A 14,346-nucleotide genomic window follows, 5' to 3' on the forward strand; every position below is an offset into this window, starting at 1 on the left:
CTTATGTTTGTAGACTTACAGAACAAGCCACCTTGATTGCCATGGGTATCTGGCTGGTGGATCCCTTTCCCCACCCTCTTTTAGAAAGCAGTTTGGATTCCATATAAAAGAAAAAAAATTGCAGGAAGTCCACTGGGGAGCAAAGATACCTGACTCCTCGTGCTCAGCCTGGGTTGATTTTCATTAGCAGGGTCCTGCACGCTCTGGCAGGACCCTGCTTCTCACTGGAAACCTGTCCTGCTCATGCGAGATTCACATCTGCATAGTTTGCTCCCTGTCCTCCACATCCTTGTTTGTGCAGTGCCTGCTACAGCTCTGCAGACCACCTGTTAGAAAACACATTAACAAGAAACTATGGGGAGTTAACTAAACACGGAGCTTTCCAAACATGTGCCTCCAATTCATGCAGGACCAGATGCAAGTACAAACTATTGTCACTTGAATCTTTTTTGCAAAACACCATTTCAGAGCCATCAGAGACTCCAGACCTGACAATCCGCAACAGAGTGTTTGCATCACCAACATAACTGTTTGCTTTTCTTACCAAAGTAGGAGAGCTGAAAAGTTTTGTGACAGGACAAAGGGAAATGGTTTCAAACTAGAGCTAAAAGTGGGGAGATTAAGACTGGACATAAGGAAGAAACGGTTTACGCTAAGAATGATGAGGCACTGGCACAGGTTGCCCAGAAAGATGATGGTTGCCCTATCCATGGAGAGAGCCAAGGTCAGGCTGGAGGGGCTCTGAGCACCTGATGGAGCTGTAGGTGTCCCTGTTCATTGAGAGGGTTGGACCACTTGACCCTTAAAAGTCCCTTCCAACTCAAACTGTTCTATGATTCTACAAAAAAAACCACTTTCTTCAATACTAATTGTATTTAAGCACTGATAAAAAAATGAAAAACATACAAGGAGTATCTCATTGGCATCAGTGGGTAACAGATTAGGTCTGGGACCTGTGATCCTCATCAGATCCAGGCACATCAGGATCACCACAATTAGATCCAGATCAGGCCTTTGCACACAGCTCCATGTCTTTCCATTAATAATATAAACACCCCTCAATGGAATTTCTACCCACTTTGTACTTTCACTCCGAGGACAGACAACTTCTGATTGAATGCAAAACCTGCAGGTGCCTCATTACCCACTGGCATTTTTCATGTGCAGACATAAGCATGCACAGCAAGCCAGCACTGGGTGGGCACTCTGCCATCTGTGGCCGCAGCAGCCTCAGCTGGAGGTGGGAGCAGCAAAGCCGGATTTACCACCATGCTGGCCCGTGGCCATCAGCGTAACCTCACACACTGCCATGCCAGCCAAGGCTTCCCTGCCTCCTTCACTCCAGACTTCTAGCAGGAGACAGTCCCAGAATGAGCACACCATGTGGGAGAGGAAGGGCTGGTGCATTTGGCTGGATCCCACTCTATACCAGACCTGACATGGGCAGCCCACTGCACAAGCAAAATTGTTGTTCAAGTGACACATGCATGTGTGCCGGGAGCTCAGCCACCCGGCTGCATCGATTCCCACTCACACCTGAAGCACCTCTGCCAGAGCCATGCCTGACTTAACTGAACATCTTTCATCTCCCCATTGATTAGTTGTCACGAGGAGGCAACGCTGTAATCAATGAACCTCTCAGTTGCTGTCAGCATATGCAGCCCCCATATAAATCCTATTATTTTCTGGTTTATTATTTTATTTTCTGCTTTTATTGTCTCTCTGAAAGAAAATCGCTTCCTAATTAAATGCATCAAAACCATAATACAGTAACCTAAGGTATTTTTCTACTTTACTTCCCCATAAAGGATTACTGCCACAAGAGTGATTGTCATAGGCAGTTATATCACTATTAGTAATAAATGTTTATATTGTGATAATACTCAAATCCCGCATTTGTGATGAGATCTTGTAGTTCAAGACCCTGAAAATCCACAGAAATCCATCAGCTTGTGTTTCAGAGCTCTCCCAGAAATAGCTATGCACATCTTTCATGCTTTTTCTCCATTTGTGGCATTGCATTTAATTTGTAATTGACAGGCCCAGTACTGACATAATTTGGCAATTCCTGGCCCAGGCGCAACTTGGTTATTTGAAAAGAAACGCTCTTCATAATGGTATAATTCAAACCAGCGTATCCATCAAAGCATGCATTTGGATGTATTTCAGCTCAGGCTCATACAATCTGAGCAACAGATTAACACATTAGAGATGCTGGTATTTTCAACTGAAAGACAAAATTGCCCTCGATGCTTCTGATCAGTCAGTGTACAGCCCACTGTGTGCGGTAAGAAAAGACAGCCAAGGCGGAGGCATGGCCTTTTCAAGTCACTGCCTGAGTTGCAGATGTGTTCTGGTCAAGAAGAGGAGAAAGACACCAGCTGCAGATGCATTGCACAGGAACACACCAGAACCTCCATACCGACCTCAATTATATTTCACACGCTATGTGCATGATGGGATTTAGAAAACATGAGTGGTGAGCACTGAAAATCGCTCAGTCCTGCAGCGCAGGTGCCTGGGTAGAGCCTGCCGTGCCCATCTCCAGAGCCAGACAGCACCCCAGAGGCGCCATGCTCCCACCCAGCACGGGCAACGCAGCACCCAGCACGCTTCCCGGGTACCTTGCAGCTTCTGGCCGTACTCCGTCCTGTCCGACTGACTCCTGCGCAAGGCACCGTGCTCCCCAGCCCCGCTGCTCTCTACCACGGGCTCCGTCCTCCTCCTCTCCCCCATGTACAGTTTGTGCCGCAGCAGGGCCAAATTCTTCCTCCGGCCCCCTACGCCGTCCGTGTTCGCCATGGCCAGGCTGGCGTGGGGCAGGGGATGAGGGGGTGATCTTGGGCAGGCAGCTAGCTCACTGCTCAGGGGAAGGCTCAGCCTTTCCACCTGTACCGGTGCGGCTCCACCTCCGGGAAGCTGCCGCCCCAGGCGGTGTTTGCATTCACCTACTGCGTGTGTGTGTGAGCCCTACGGGGCCGGTTTAAGAGCCAGCCCAAGCTGCAGCCACTGCCTTTCCCTACTTCGGAGGACGCTTCTAGTCTCCTTTGGCTGCAGGGCGGTCATAACCCCTCAGCGAAGTCAGAAACAGCATGCGACTTGCTCTGATTCCACCCAGTGCTGTGTTCCTCTTGCACAGGCACACTGGTAGAAGCCCAGGCACGGAGCAGAGAAGGGCCTGTGCACACCAAGGGGACACTGAGGCATGTGGAGGACCTGGAGGGGCTGCTGTGACAAATTGCTGTGCTCTGATGGCAGCAAAACAGCTGCTCGCAGTACCCCTGGCTCAGTCCCTGGGAGAGACCTTATTATCCTATTTGCTAGCAATGGCCCCTGGCACTCAGGCACTGCCTGTGGATGCTGTGTCGTGCCGGTCTAATCAAACTCATGTCAAAACAGCAGGAGCTGCTGGCATCTCAGCTTGGACCTGACTTATCCTGGCAAGAGCCCCAACATCCGTCAGCAGCAATCACAGCCGCAGCGGTGACACTGGCCCTGCAGCCCCATTGCTTTTAGGGAGCAGTGCATCAGGAGCACCATGGGCAGCCTGCTCGCGTGAGGTGGCCACATGCCCAGTGGGTGACAGCTCATAGCTGCTCTGCTGCCATGTTGCCATGCTGCATCCCCAAGGACTGTATGGGACAAAGTGATGAGCACAGGAATACAATGCAGCAGTGTTAATGCATCTCCAACTTATGTTCATCCAAAAAGAGCTTGCTCCACTATGACGCTGCCTCCTGACCAAAGCCCCTCATTTCTACCCTGCAGAGTAAGGAAAAGATGAAGAAACCATTAAACAATTCTCTATGCCAAATTACGGTGCAGTGCCAGTGCTGCACAAAGTGTCCAGTCTGCACACAACCTGGCAGAGGACTAAAGCAGAGGATACCAGGAAGAGCTCGTGCTGGCACAGAGAAGGCACACAGTACGCATGCAGCCCGTGTGTTGCATCTCCTCTCCCCTTTGCTACTCCCCAAGAAACCCATGTGTGTTGCAAGACAGACCACAACAGTTCCTAATGAGGCACAGCAATGAGGGCAAGAAGGGTGCCCAGGGAGCAGGGACAAGCATCACAGCAAGGAATAAACAGATTAAGGTGGGAATTGAGGGAAATTGGCTGCACTATTTCCTTACATTGGGGATTTCCTGAGTTTTGTTTGTTTTCTTTTTATCCAAGCAATGGCTTGACATTCAGCAAGGGTAGCAAAACTGGTTTAAACGGTCACCACCCTTTGTGTCCCCTTCGCCCTGCAATCCTGTTCCCATTATTGGTGGTAGGGTGCAAGCTGAGCATCTGAGGCTGGATGGAGGAGGTGATCTGGCTGAAAGCCCCCTGCCTTCCCCCTGGGCCATTTTCCATCTGGATCTGCTCTCCCACTTAGTTCATCACACAGCTTTGTCAGCAGTTGCAGCAGGGGAGGGACACAGGGGTACATGTGAGCAGCTGCTTACACGTAGTTGCTTAAGCTGGCACTGCCCAGAGAAGTTATTTACCCCCTCAAGGATTTTACCATGCCACGTTTTTCTGAAAGCACAGATCTCATCATCTCGATGAGATTTTATTATATTTATTTAAATTAAGATTGCTTTAGGGAAAACCAGGGAATATACTTTGGCTGGGTGGAGGTGGAGGAACAAATTTTATTAAATTCTTGGCTTTGCAGGATCTCTGCCACACATGAAGAGTTCTAGCCAAGATATAATGGTTTGTTCAGGTGTTTATTACGACAGCAATCTACCCACATGCAAGAGGTGTCTTCCTCTTCCTCTACCACTCTCTTGCAGTCTGACAAGGTTTGTGTTCATTCAGCAAGGAAGTGGCTGCAGGGAAAGCCGGCTGTGGTTTGCTTCTGCCTTTGAGCTTGTAGTGGTCTGAGTACAGGCAACAGCAGTATTTCTGGGGCAGCAGGGAGCCCAAAGCTAGTGTACAACACAGACTAGAAATGCAGAGTCCCTTCTGAAACCTCAAAATATCTCCTCTGTGCCACTTAGCATGGAAAAAGCTGAAAATAGCATGTCTGAAGTCATGTTCCACATGAGGTTTAATATAGAGGAAACCAGATGTAATCCATGCTGTATTTCACCTGGACTATAATAAAACAGCTGAGAAAGCACTACCAGAACTGCATATGAAGAACTCAGCTAGCACTAGCTACCAGCTCTCAATGAGTGAACAACTCCTGTTCCTTTCTGGCCATGGTAGCAACTGATGGCAGAGCTGTATCAAAGTTACTAAGCTCTAAGACAAGAGGGAATATCTGGCATCTGTGTGGACAAAATGCACATTTTACAATCATTGCAAATATCTCTTTGACCCTGGATGTTCTGCTTATTTAATTCTCCTAAGCAAATTGGAAGCCGGAGGATGTTAGCACTCATACGGGATATTTACATGGAACCTCTCCACTCACGAGACAGAACAGGTGCTGGTGTCAACATGGAAAATATTGGCTTTGTGTTCCCAAGCAACTGTAGTAGTTGCACATAAGAGGTTATTGTTGTACGATCAATGTTAACTTTTATCTTCATCCTGAGCTATAAATGAACCAGGAACGCCATCAAGACTGATGGCCATTAAGAAGGCAAACAGTTGTTTGTTTTGTTGTAGCTCCTCACAGCTGTTACAGAATATTTCTTTATAGCTTGGTATCCCAGAGCACATACTCACTGTGCTGCTGTGGGCTGACTACAATGCTGTTCCTTACCAGTGGAAGGAAGCACTGCAGCTGCAGCTCCGTGGCAGCAACACCAGGCAACACCTCAGGTTTGCTCAGCGCAGTGGCCACCCAGTGAAAAGACAGCCTCCTAATGCACTGCACCATGCCCCCACCAGCCAGCATGAAATTGCAGCAAACAAATTTAGCTCAATGCCAACATTAGAAATCTTTCAAGATGGGAAACGGTGTGCCCACATTCCCTTCTGGGCCCTGCCTGAGAACCATCGCTACAATTAATGATAGATTAATCAGTATGTTTAATGATGAGTCCACAGGTGCTCCTCATCCTTGCTTCCCTACATCCTTGAAATTAGCTCTCCTCTCTCCACAGTAAAGTGATTACACCCAGTGGGTAGCAGAGGATCAGCATGGTACAAGGAAATGCTACAGAGGGCAGTCCCACCCCCTCTACGGGTGGGAGGTGACAGCAACGGGCTCAGATGTCTCTATTAGCCCCCAGTCTCCACACACACACACCTGGGTGCAGATAAAAGCAAGCCTGTACTTCTTCTTGCTCTGCTTGTATGCATGAGTCAGAGCAAAGATATCTTTTGAGAGACAAAACGTTGAGGTGATAAGAGCACTCACGTGAAAGGCCCACCAAGGACTTTGAGCACTGGGAAGCTGCGAGAATGTTCACCCTATCTGTCTGGGGCTGTAATTGTAAGATAAGAAAAGAATGACAGATGAGGATAAAAGCAATAAAAACGGAAAACTTAAGGATAGGTAAAACTGAAGTCTACTACGCATTCATCTTTCAAATGAATGAGTCAAAACTACTTTGAAATATACATAGGAAAAAAAAAAAACTTCAAAAACCTTTCCATAGTGTAGAGCAAGAAAAAAGCCTGTCTTATAGGTAGGAAGTAATTTTGTGTGGCAATGTCACCTTGCCTCTGACTGCTGATCTTGCCAGACTGGTGATTCCAGTAGAGAAACAGGTCTTTGGAAGCAAGTGAAAAGTGATTGTTCCTTTTAGCCGTCTCTAGTGTTTCTTCTCTAAATATTTGTCATAGAAATTAATAAAGCATACACCTCCAGGGCTCAGAACAGGCTGTAGGTGTTTTAAAGAGGGAACAGCTCAATCTACCAGGCTCTGCAACGAAGCTCCTTTGACTACCGTGAAGCCTTCGGACTCCTAACAAAGCTGCTGCCCCAGTTTACACGTCCAAAGGGCTGAAGTGCTCTATGTGTACAGAGAGGGACCCAGCTTTCAAACGAAACACCTGTCAGGAAGGAGAGGGGTCACCAGGGCTTGAACTGCTCTCAGTGTGCTGTTGAATCTGTCATTGTCCCACCAGGGTGTTTTATTAGCTCACAAAACATGCATGGAGCCAGGCCAGCTTTCCAAGGTGCGGGCTTGGAGGGGTGGAGGAGGGGAGAACTGGTGAACAAACTGGGTAGACATTGGATTTCTGCAGGGTTACAGATGTGTGGCAGTTTGCTAAGGGAAATAATCTGACTCTGTCCATCAAGTAGATGGCACTGTGATATCAAAGCTAACGAGGGAAAGACATGCAAATGAGAGAAGCAGATAAAAGTACAGAAGGTTGAATCTTCATTATTGTGTTTTAATGTAAAAAAGGGAGTGTAGGAATTACCAAAGGTAAAATATTTTTTGAGGAATCCCTTGAGAATTGTATGTCTGACAATTTGAAAATTGAGAGGGAAAGGGTGCATTAATTTTCACTGGAGGTCCCTGTTCTGAATGAGTATAATTTGGCAGATTTGCACTAAATCTTCATGTTTCCAGATAATGCTTTTTTGGATTTATTGGAACTATTTTTCTTTTCTGTTTCTCTATTTTGTGTACATGAACAGACATGAAAGAAAAACGAAAGATTGTCCATTTCTGATTTGTGATGGAGAAGTTGCTCTAGAGTAACAAAGGTTAAGAGTCTTTAAAAAAATTAAGGTGCAAACAAGTTTAGGTGGGACTCGCAGTAGACTAAAAATCTCTGCTTCATGGGGCTTAAAATGAACAGGGCACAGATGTCCAGGAAGGAAGAAACATGCTTCTATGACAAAGCTCGACACAGATACGGATCCTCACCTCCTGAGGACACCACATTCTAGACAGAAGTTCAGCAAAGTGGAGGCATGCCTGCCTGGCCAGCAGCATCCGCTGCACAAGATACCCTGCCCACTCATGGACATGTTAATCTGGCACAGGAATCCTATGCTTTGTTACAAGCAGTGTAATTAAAAGCATGGTTAGAAAAAAAAAAAAAAACCATAAACTATCAGCTCATAGAAATAATTTACACCAACAACAAAAAAGTTTAAACCTGACATCTCCCCATACCTGACAGTGAATATTAAGACTAAAAATGAGTTTTCCATAAATACTGAGGATTGATCTTTTTTAAAGCAATAGGGTTACTCAGGCAAGTTCAGCACTGTAAAAAATTACTCACAATCTGATGCAATACAGTCACAATCTTTATTAGGAACATAATGTAACCTAATAAAATTTCTTCTAGTTACCAAAATAGACAATTTGTTCCTCGTAATTAGATGATGTAGATTTTTGCTGCCATCAGGTATTTGTCAGCATGTAGAGCACAAATGCTTGTGTGACTAGGCTGTGCACTGACATCCTCTCCCAAATCCACCTGTGCCAATGAGAGAGGTTATTGACTCCAACAGCTTATCTTCCTCTTCCTGCTCGAGTCTGTCACTGCAAACGTCTGCAAGTAGGTAGAGGAGTTCATGCTCCTTAACCCGCTTCAGTCAAAAAGCAGCCTGACAAAGCTGTCTTTAACCTGCTCCAGCTGGCCTCACTTGGTGCAACCTGAACTAGGGAGCTACAGTGCTTCCCCAACACAGGAGCACTGACAAGCAAGGGCAAGGAGGTACGTGCTCACCAGGAAGGCTGGAAAGGGGGACAGCTGCCCGTGAGCACTAGCCTTTTGCAATGGGGAACAGCAAAGCAGAAGGCTGACAGGAATTGATTCCTTCCAATTAATGGTTTGATAAGCAATGGAGATAGAAGTTATGCTACAGCAAAGTTAATGATAATGATGTAATCGCCAGTCAAGAGCTAACGCGCTGAAATAGCACATTGTGGTACTAATGACAGTCTGCAAAGCCTTATTAGTTAAAAGATGAAAACCATTTTCATTTGGGAGGAAGGGAAATTGTTCTTTTAATCATTATTTATTTATAACACAAAAAAATTGTTTTCTGCATTTAATTTGTAGGGCATTTTCACCATCAAAACATACACAGAGTTTCATAATGCATGTATATAAAAAAAAAGTAAACGTATAGTGCCAAGTACAAACTGTTAAAGGAAGGATGTCCTTCAGGCTTAGGTGATTATACTGCTGCTGAGTTTTTGCTATACACCAGTGGCATTCTTGTGGAATGAGATTCACCCCTGTGCAAAGGGCAAGCATAAAACCCAAGTACCATGTAAACTCTACTTAAGTCTTATGGACCTGCTTCCAACTCCGTTGAAATAAATAGCAATATTTTCATCGACTTTCAGTGGGACCTGTTTCAAGGTCAATGAATGGGATCAGTCCTATACATACCTTTTGTTGGCCCAATATATTAAGGATTTGGATGTAAAATGCTTGGGAATAAAAAGAAGTGGAAAAAAACCCACCAAAAACCTTGCCTGTAAAAGCTTTAGTAATTTTAAAGAATTTGCATCATCTAAATATGTGAATCAAAACATGAATTTGTTCCAAAGATTCAATAATAGTAAGTAAGGAAGCTGCAGTATCACTTAAATCTGACCTTAGGAATACTGTGCATACTTCTGTCATGTTCCATGTCATGTAATGCATAATACTGAGAAACACTGTCAAATCTATTTCAGGCTTTATCATCATTACTTCTGTAGTTTTAGAAGAATTTTTGATACATTGGAGTATTAAAACAGTAAGGCTTCTGCTCTGGCAGTGTTAACAGGGCTTGCATGTGTTTTTCTACCATATCATTCACCATTGCAAAGTAACAGGATGGCACCTTTTTATTCACCTAAAAAGTGCCTAAATAGAAACTCATTTATATTTCATAAATTCCAAGTGTTCAGATGAGACCTCACACGACAAAGGAGAACTCTGCACTCAGAATTCATGCATCTTACAGCAACTCTTGACCACAGCTGTGTATTTTACTTCCCAGCTTGCATGGAGAGATAAATATGTTGGGTTCCTCCTAGAACAATACTACACCCAACTGCCAATGTTGTAAATGTAAAAATACTGCATGTGCACTCAGTAAACAATTTTTCAAGGGCTCTGAGCTTCCATAAACAAACCCCACATTTGCCAGACCCAAGGGTCTATTTTGGCACGGCATATGTCTGTTTTTTACCTTGTCTGTTTCAGCAGCAAGCCAACTCAAAGAAAATGCAGAACAGATTCTTTTTATAATAGAGAAGATTCTCTACCGTCGTGTTTTTTGTTTTGTTTTGTTTTCCCCACATGAAAAACAGATGACTCACCTCCTTACAAATTCAAAACATGAAGAACTTCAAACAGACACCTTACATGATAAATTTCAACCCCCAAGTGTCTAAGACAGAAGGTTACCCTGGAAAAGCTTGCATTTGGTGAACTTGGGGAAGAAAGATGCCAACACCTCAGACAAAACACCAACTACTTAGCAGCTAATGTGGATATGGGTAATTGGCCTACTCCTACACCCTTTCTGCTCTCCTGGAGATAAGCCTGTTGTGACAAATTTAGCAAACAATGGCATGCACACACACACACACACAAAAAGGGAAAAAAAAAAAAAAAAAAGGAAAAGAAAAAGGGAGAGAAGAACGGAAGAAAGGATATCACAGCTTTATCCAGAGCCCTTGCTGTCATGAAAACCCCACCTACCAGCACACATAAGATAAATCATAGAAGAATATCCTGAATTGGAAGGGACCAAACAGGATCATTGAATCCAACTCCTGGCTCCACACAGAACCACCCAAAACCCCAAACCCTATGGCTGAAAGCATAGTCCAAATGCTCCTTGAACCCCAGCAACTTGGGGCCATGCCCACTGGCCTGGGGAGCCTATGCCATGCCCAGCACCCTCTGTTGAAGAACCTTTTCCTAGCACCCTGACCCTCCTAGACACAGCTCCATGCTGTTCCCTCAGGCCCCATCTTCGTCCCCAGAGAGCAGAGCTGAGCACTGCCCCTTTGCTCCCTGTGAACCACCATGAGGCCTTTCCAACGGAGGGACCCCATCCTGCACAAATCTTCCAGCGTAATTCAGATCAGAGTTAAAATCCAAAATTGATACTGACCACCAAAGATGACTGGCTTGAGATTGAAGAGTGACAACAGTAACACTAATTGTTCTGCCTGCTTCTCCATCAGTGAAACTCAAGCAGTCCCTTCTCAGGAATGTCTGAAAGATAGAGGATGAGAAGCAACTTGTATCCATGGATAAAATCCATCTGTAACCCTCCTTGAGGATGAAGGGAAAGAGACGGTGCTGACGACACCAAGCTGAGTGGTGCGGTCGACACGGTTGAAGGACGGGATGCCATTCAGAGGGACCTCGAGAGGCTAGAAAGGTGGGCCCGGGTGAACCTGATGAGGTTCAACACGGCAAAGTGCAAGGTTTTGCACTTGGGCCAGAGGAATCCCAGGCATCCATACAGACTGGAAGGAGCGGTCCTTGAGAGCAGCCCTGTGGAGAAGGACCTGGGGGTCCTGATAGATGAAAAACTTAATATGAGCCAGCAGTGTGTCCTTGTGGCTCAGAAGGCAAATGGGATCCTGGGCTCCATCAAAAGAGGGGTGGCCAGCAGGGACAGGGAGGTGATTGTTCCCCTCTACTCTGCTCTTGTGAGGCCCCATCTGGAGTACTGCGTCCAAGTCTGGAGCCCCCCAGTACAAGAAAGACAGGGAACTGTTGGAGAGGGTCCAGAAGAGGGCCACGAAGATGATCAGGGGACTGGAGCACCTCCCCTATGAGGACAGGCTGAAGGAGCTGGGCTTGTTCAGCCTGGAGAAAAGAAGGCTGCGGGGTGACCTCATTGCAGCCTTTCAGTACCTAAAGGGAGCCTACAAAGAGGAGGGGAATCAATTCTGAAAGGGTGAGTGACAGCAGGACAAGGGGAAATGGTTTTAAGTTGAGGGAAGGGAAATTTAGGTTGGACGTCAGGGGGAAATTCTTTACAGAGAGAGTGGTGAGGTGCTGGAACAGGCTGCCCAGAGAGGTTGTGGATGCCCCGTCCCTGGAGGTGTTCAAGGTCAGATTGGATGGGGCCCTGGGCAGCCTGGTCTAGCATTAGGTGGGATGATTGGTGGCCCTGCATGTGGCAGGAGGGTTGGAGATTCATGATCCTTGAGGTCCCTTCCAACCCTGGCAATTCTGTGATTCTATGAGACCAGAATTCAAAGCCACCAATGCTGCAGGAAACATCGTCCATAGAGGAATACAAAACCACTACAAAGAGAATACAGATGATAACCTAATTTATGCGTCAGCAAAGTTCAATAATAACAAGCATTATCTATCTGTGGGAATCAGTGCCAGTAGCCCAGCTACGCTGGCGCAGGTGTGGGAGCCGTGTGCTGAGAAGGGAACGCTTTATTGCCAGGGAGCGGGCAGGATGGCAATCATCACACCCCCACCGGGGCTGACAAACCTTCCACGGCACCACTCCTTCCATGCCCCTATTTCCTCCCTTCTGTTCCCTTCTCCCGAGGCTGGGGGCAAGCAGCCATCTCACGGACCCCGCAGCCAGAGTTTGGGTCCTGCGACAGCCGCTGCCTGGGGGCAAACCGCCATCTTGGGCCTCTCGGGGCTGAGAGCCGCGCCTCCCCTCAGGCGGCAGCGCGGCGGTACGGCGTGCTGCTGTCCGTCCGCGTCGGTGCGGCAGGAGGAGAGCGGGTCCTGTCGCAGCAGCACCCTGTCTGCCGGGCCGGGCCGGGCCTGCCGGCGGGGACCGCTGAGGACAGCCGGGGCAGGGGGCAGGGGGCAGGAGGCCGGCGCGGCGCGGCGCAGGCCCGGCGGCCGCAGGAAGGGGAGGGAGGCGGTCGCAGCCATCATGCGTGCGCTGCCGGGGTTGGGGCGGCTGCTGGCGGCGCGGGGGTGGGGGTGGCCGCCGCGCCGCTGCCTCGGCGCCATGGCCCGCTACGGCACGGAGCAGCGGGGGCGGCCCAACTCTCCCGATTACCGCCTCTACTTTAGTAAGTAGCAGCACCCGGGGCCCGGTGACCTCCCCCCCCTTCCTTCCTTCTCCGCCTCGGGAAGGGGCACGGCGGGGAGAGGCGGCGGTGGCCTGCCGCTCCCGCTGAGGCCTCTCGCGTTGCTGGAGGGGTCGGCCCTGAGCTTCCCGCCTAGCCGAGGGGGCGATTTGCGTGGAAAGTGAGGGGGTTTCCCGGCAGATCTGCCTTTCCGAGGAAATGTCGGACCTGCACAGGCCTCGGGCCGCTGTGTGCGCCGCACGGGCCCTGCAGAGCTCCCTGAAGGGTGTGGGGGGGCTGGGGGCATGTGGGGCACTTGGGAGCCTAAGGGTGGGCTTGGCAGAGGGAGCCTCGCCTCAGCACCGCGTCAGCTCTGTGGGAGTGCTGCCTGTGCCCTGTGGCCAGGCCGGCCCTCCTGGAGACGTCACGCTGAGGAGAGACTGGCGTCCAGACAGCAGGGCTGCAGCCTGAGCAGCAGCGAGGTGGCACTGGGAGAGCGCGGGCAGGGCTCCAGGAGGCCTCCCAGTGTGCAGCGGGAGCTTCGGCGTTACACGTGTCACTAACTACGCTGGCCGCACAGCGCTTTGCTGTTGTGGACGTCTTTGGTTCGTCACCTTCTCGGGAGTTACCTCTGACGTCTGCAGTCATCATGTGCCCTGTGAGCAGCACTCTGCCAGGGCTCCTTGTGCCCAGTCCCCAGGGAGCTGCAGGGCACGTCAGTGAGTGGAAGCAAGCAGCCCACTGCTAAACTTTGCTTTAATTAGGAGGATGGTCTGGGAGGCTTCCAAGAGTTGCCAGCAGGGCGAGAGGTGATTGTCTCTCTGCTCTGACTTTGTAAGGTCTATCTGGGGTATTGTGTCTGGGCCTGGGATCCCCCAGTTCAGGAATTATGTGGAACTGTTGGAGCAGGTCCAGAGGAGGGCCACAAGGATGATAGGCCTAGAAAGTTTGGGGTGTTTAGCTTGGAGAGGAGAAGGCTCCAGGGAGACTTCATTGCAGCCTTAATCCTCCTCTAACAGGAGGGGGAGTGACTTTTTACACAGCCTGGTAGTACAAGGGGGGATGGCTTTAAACTAAAAGAGGGGAAATTTGAGTTAGACGTTAGGAAGAAATTCTTTAGTCAGAGTGGTGAGGCACTGCAACAGGCTGCCCAGAGCTGTGGGTGCCCCATCCCTGGGGGAGTTTGAGGCCAGGTTGGATTGGCTCATGGGCAGTCTCTAGTGGGTGGCAGCCCTGCTCACAACAGGGTCCCTTTAAGGTCCTTTCCAATCTAAGCCATTCTATGAAAAACAGCTAGCATGTATTCCTCTTCGTTGAGGTGGTCCAAAACTAAATAGAGTTCTCTGTTTCCATTTACCATAAAAAGGAGTGCTAACAAAGGAGGAACTCCTTGAAATCAGTGTTAATGCCTTGTATTATATATAAACATATTATTATATGTTTCTGTTTATGTTTGGGCTTTGGTATATTGAA

At 48.2% G+C, this 14,346-nt stretch overlaps 2 protein-coding genes and 1 long non-coding RNA gene across 3 annotated transcripts in view; 2 read left to right on the plus strand and 1 right to left on the minus strand.

Annotated features, from left to right (window-relative positions):
• Positions 1 to 2,817, minus strand: part of ARHGEF38 (Rho guanine nucleotide exchange factor 38) — a 33,462-nt gene extending 30,645 nt beyond the window's left edge. The window contains exon 1 of the mRNA XM_031607549.2: positions 2,625 to 2,817. Within this exon, the coding sequence (XP_031463409.2) occupies positions 2,625 to 2,802 (178 nt within the window). The 5' untranslated portion in view covers positions 2,803 to 2,817. The remainder of the gene's footprint in view (positions 1 to 2,624) is intronic.
• Positions 1 to 4,503, plus strand: part of LOC149918107 (uncharacterized) — a 32,059-nt gene extending 27,556 nt beyond the window's left edge. The window contains exon 5 of the long non-coding RNA XR_016465887.1: positions 14 to 4,503. This is a non-coding gene — a long non-coding RNA (uncharacterized LOC149918107). The remainder of the gene's footprint in view (positions 1 to 13) is intronic.
• An 8,196-nt stretch (positions 4,504 to 12,699) lies between these two features.
• Positions 12,700 to 14,346, plus strand: part of PPA2 (inorganic pyrophosphatase 2) — a 35,874-nt gene continuing 34,227 nt past the window's right edge. The window contains exon 1 of the mRNA XM_031607478.2: positions 12,700 to 12,876. Within this exon, the coding sequence (XP_031463338.2) occupies positions 12,735 to 12,876 (142 nt within the window). The 5' untranslated portion in view covers positions 12,700 to 12,734. The remainder of the gene's footprint in view (positions 12,877 to 14,346) is intronic.

Source organism: Phasianus colchicus, chromosome 4 (assembly GCF_987193195.1).
Source record: "Phasianus colchicus chromosome 4, bPhaCol1.hap1.1, whole genome shotgun sequence".
NCBI classification, from domain to species: domain Eukaryota; kingdom Metazoa; phylum Chordata; class Aves; order Galliformes; family Phasianidae; genus Phasianus; species Phasianus colchicus.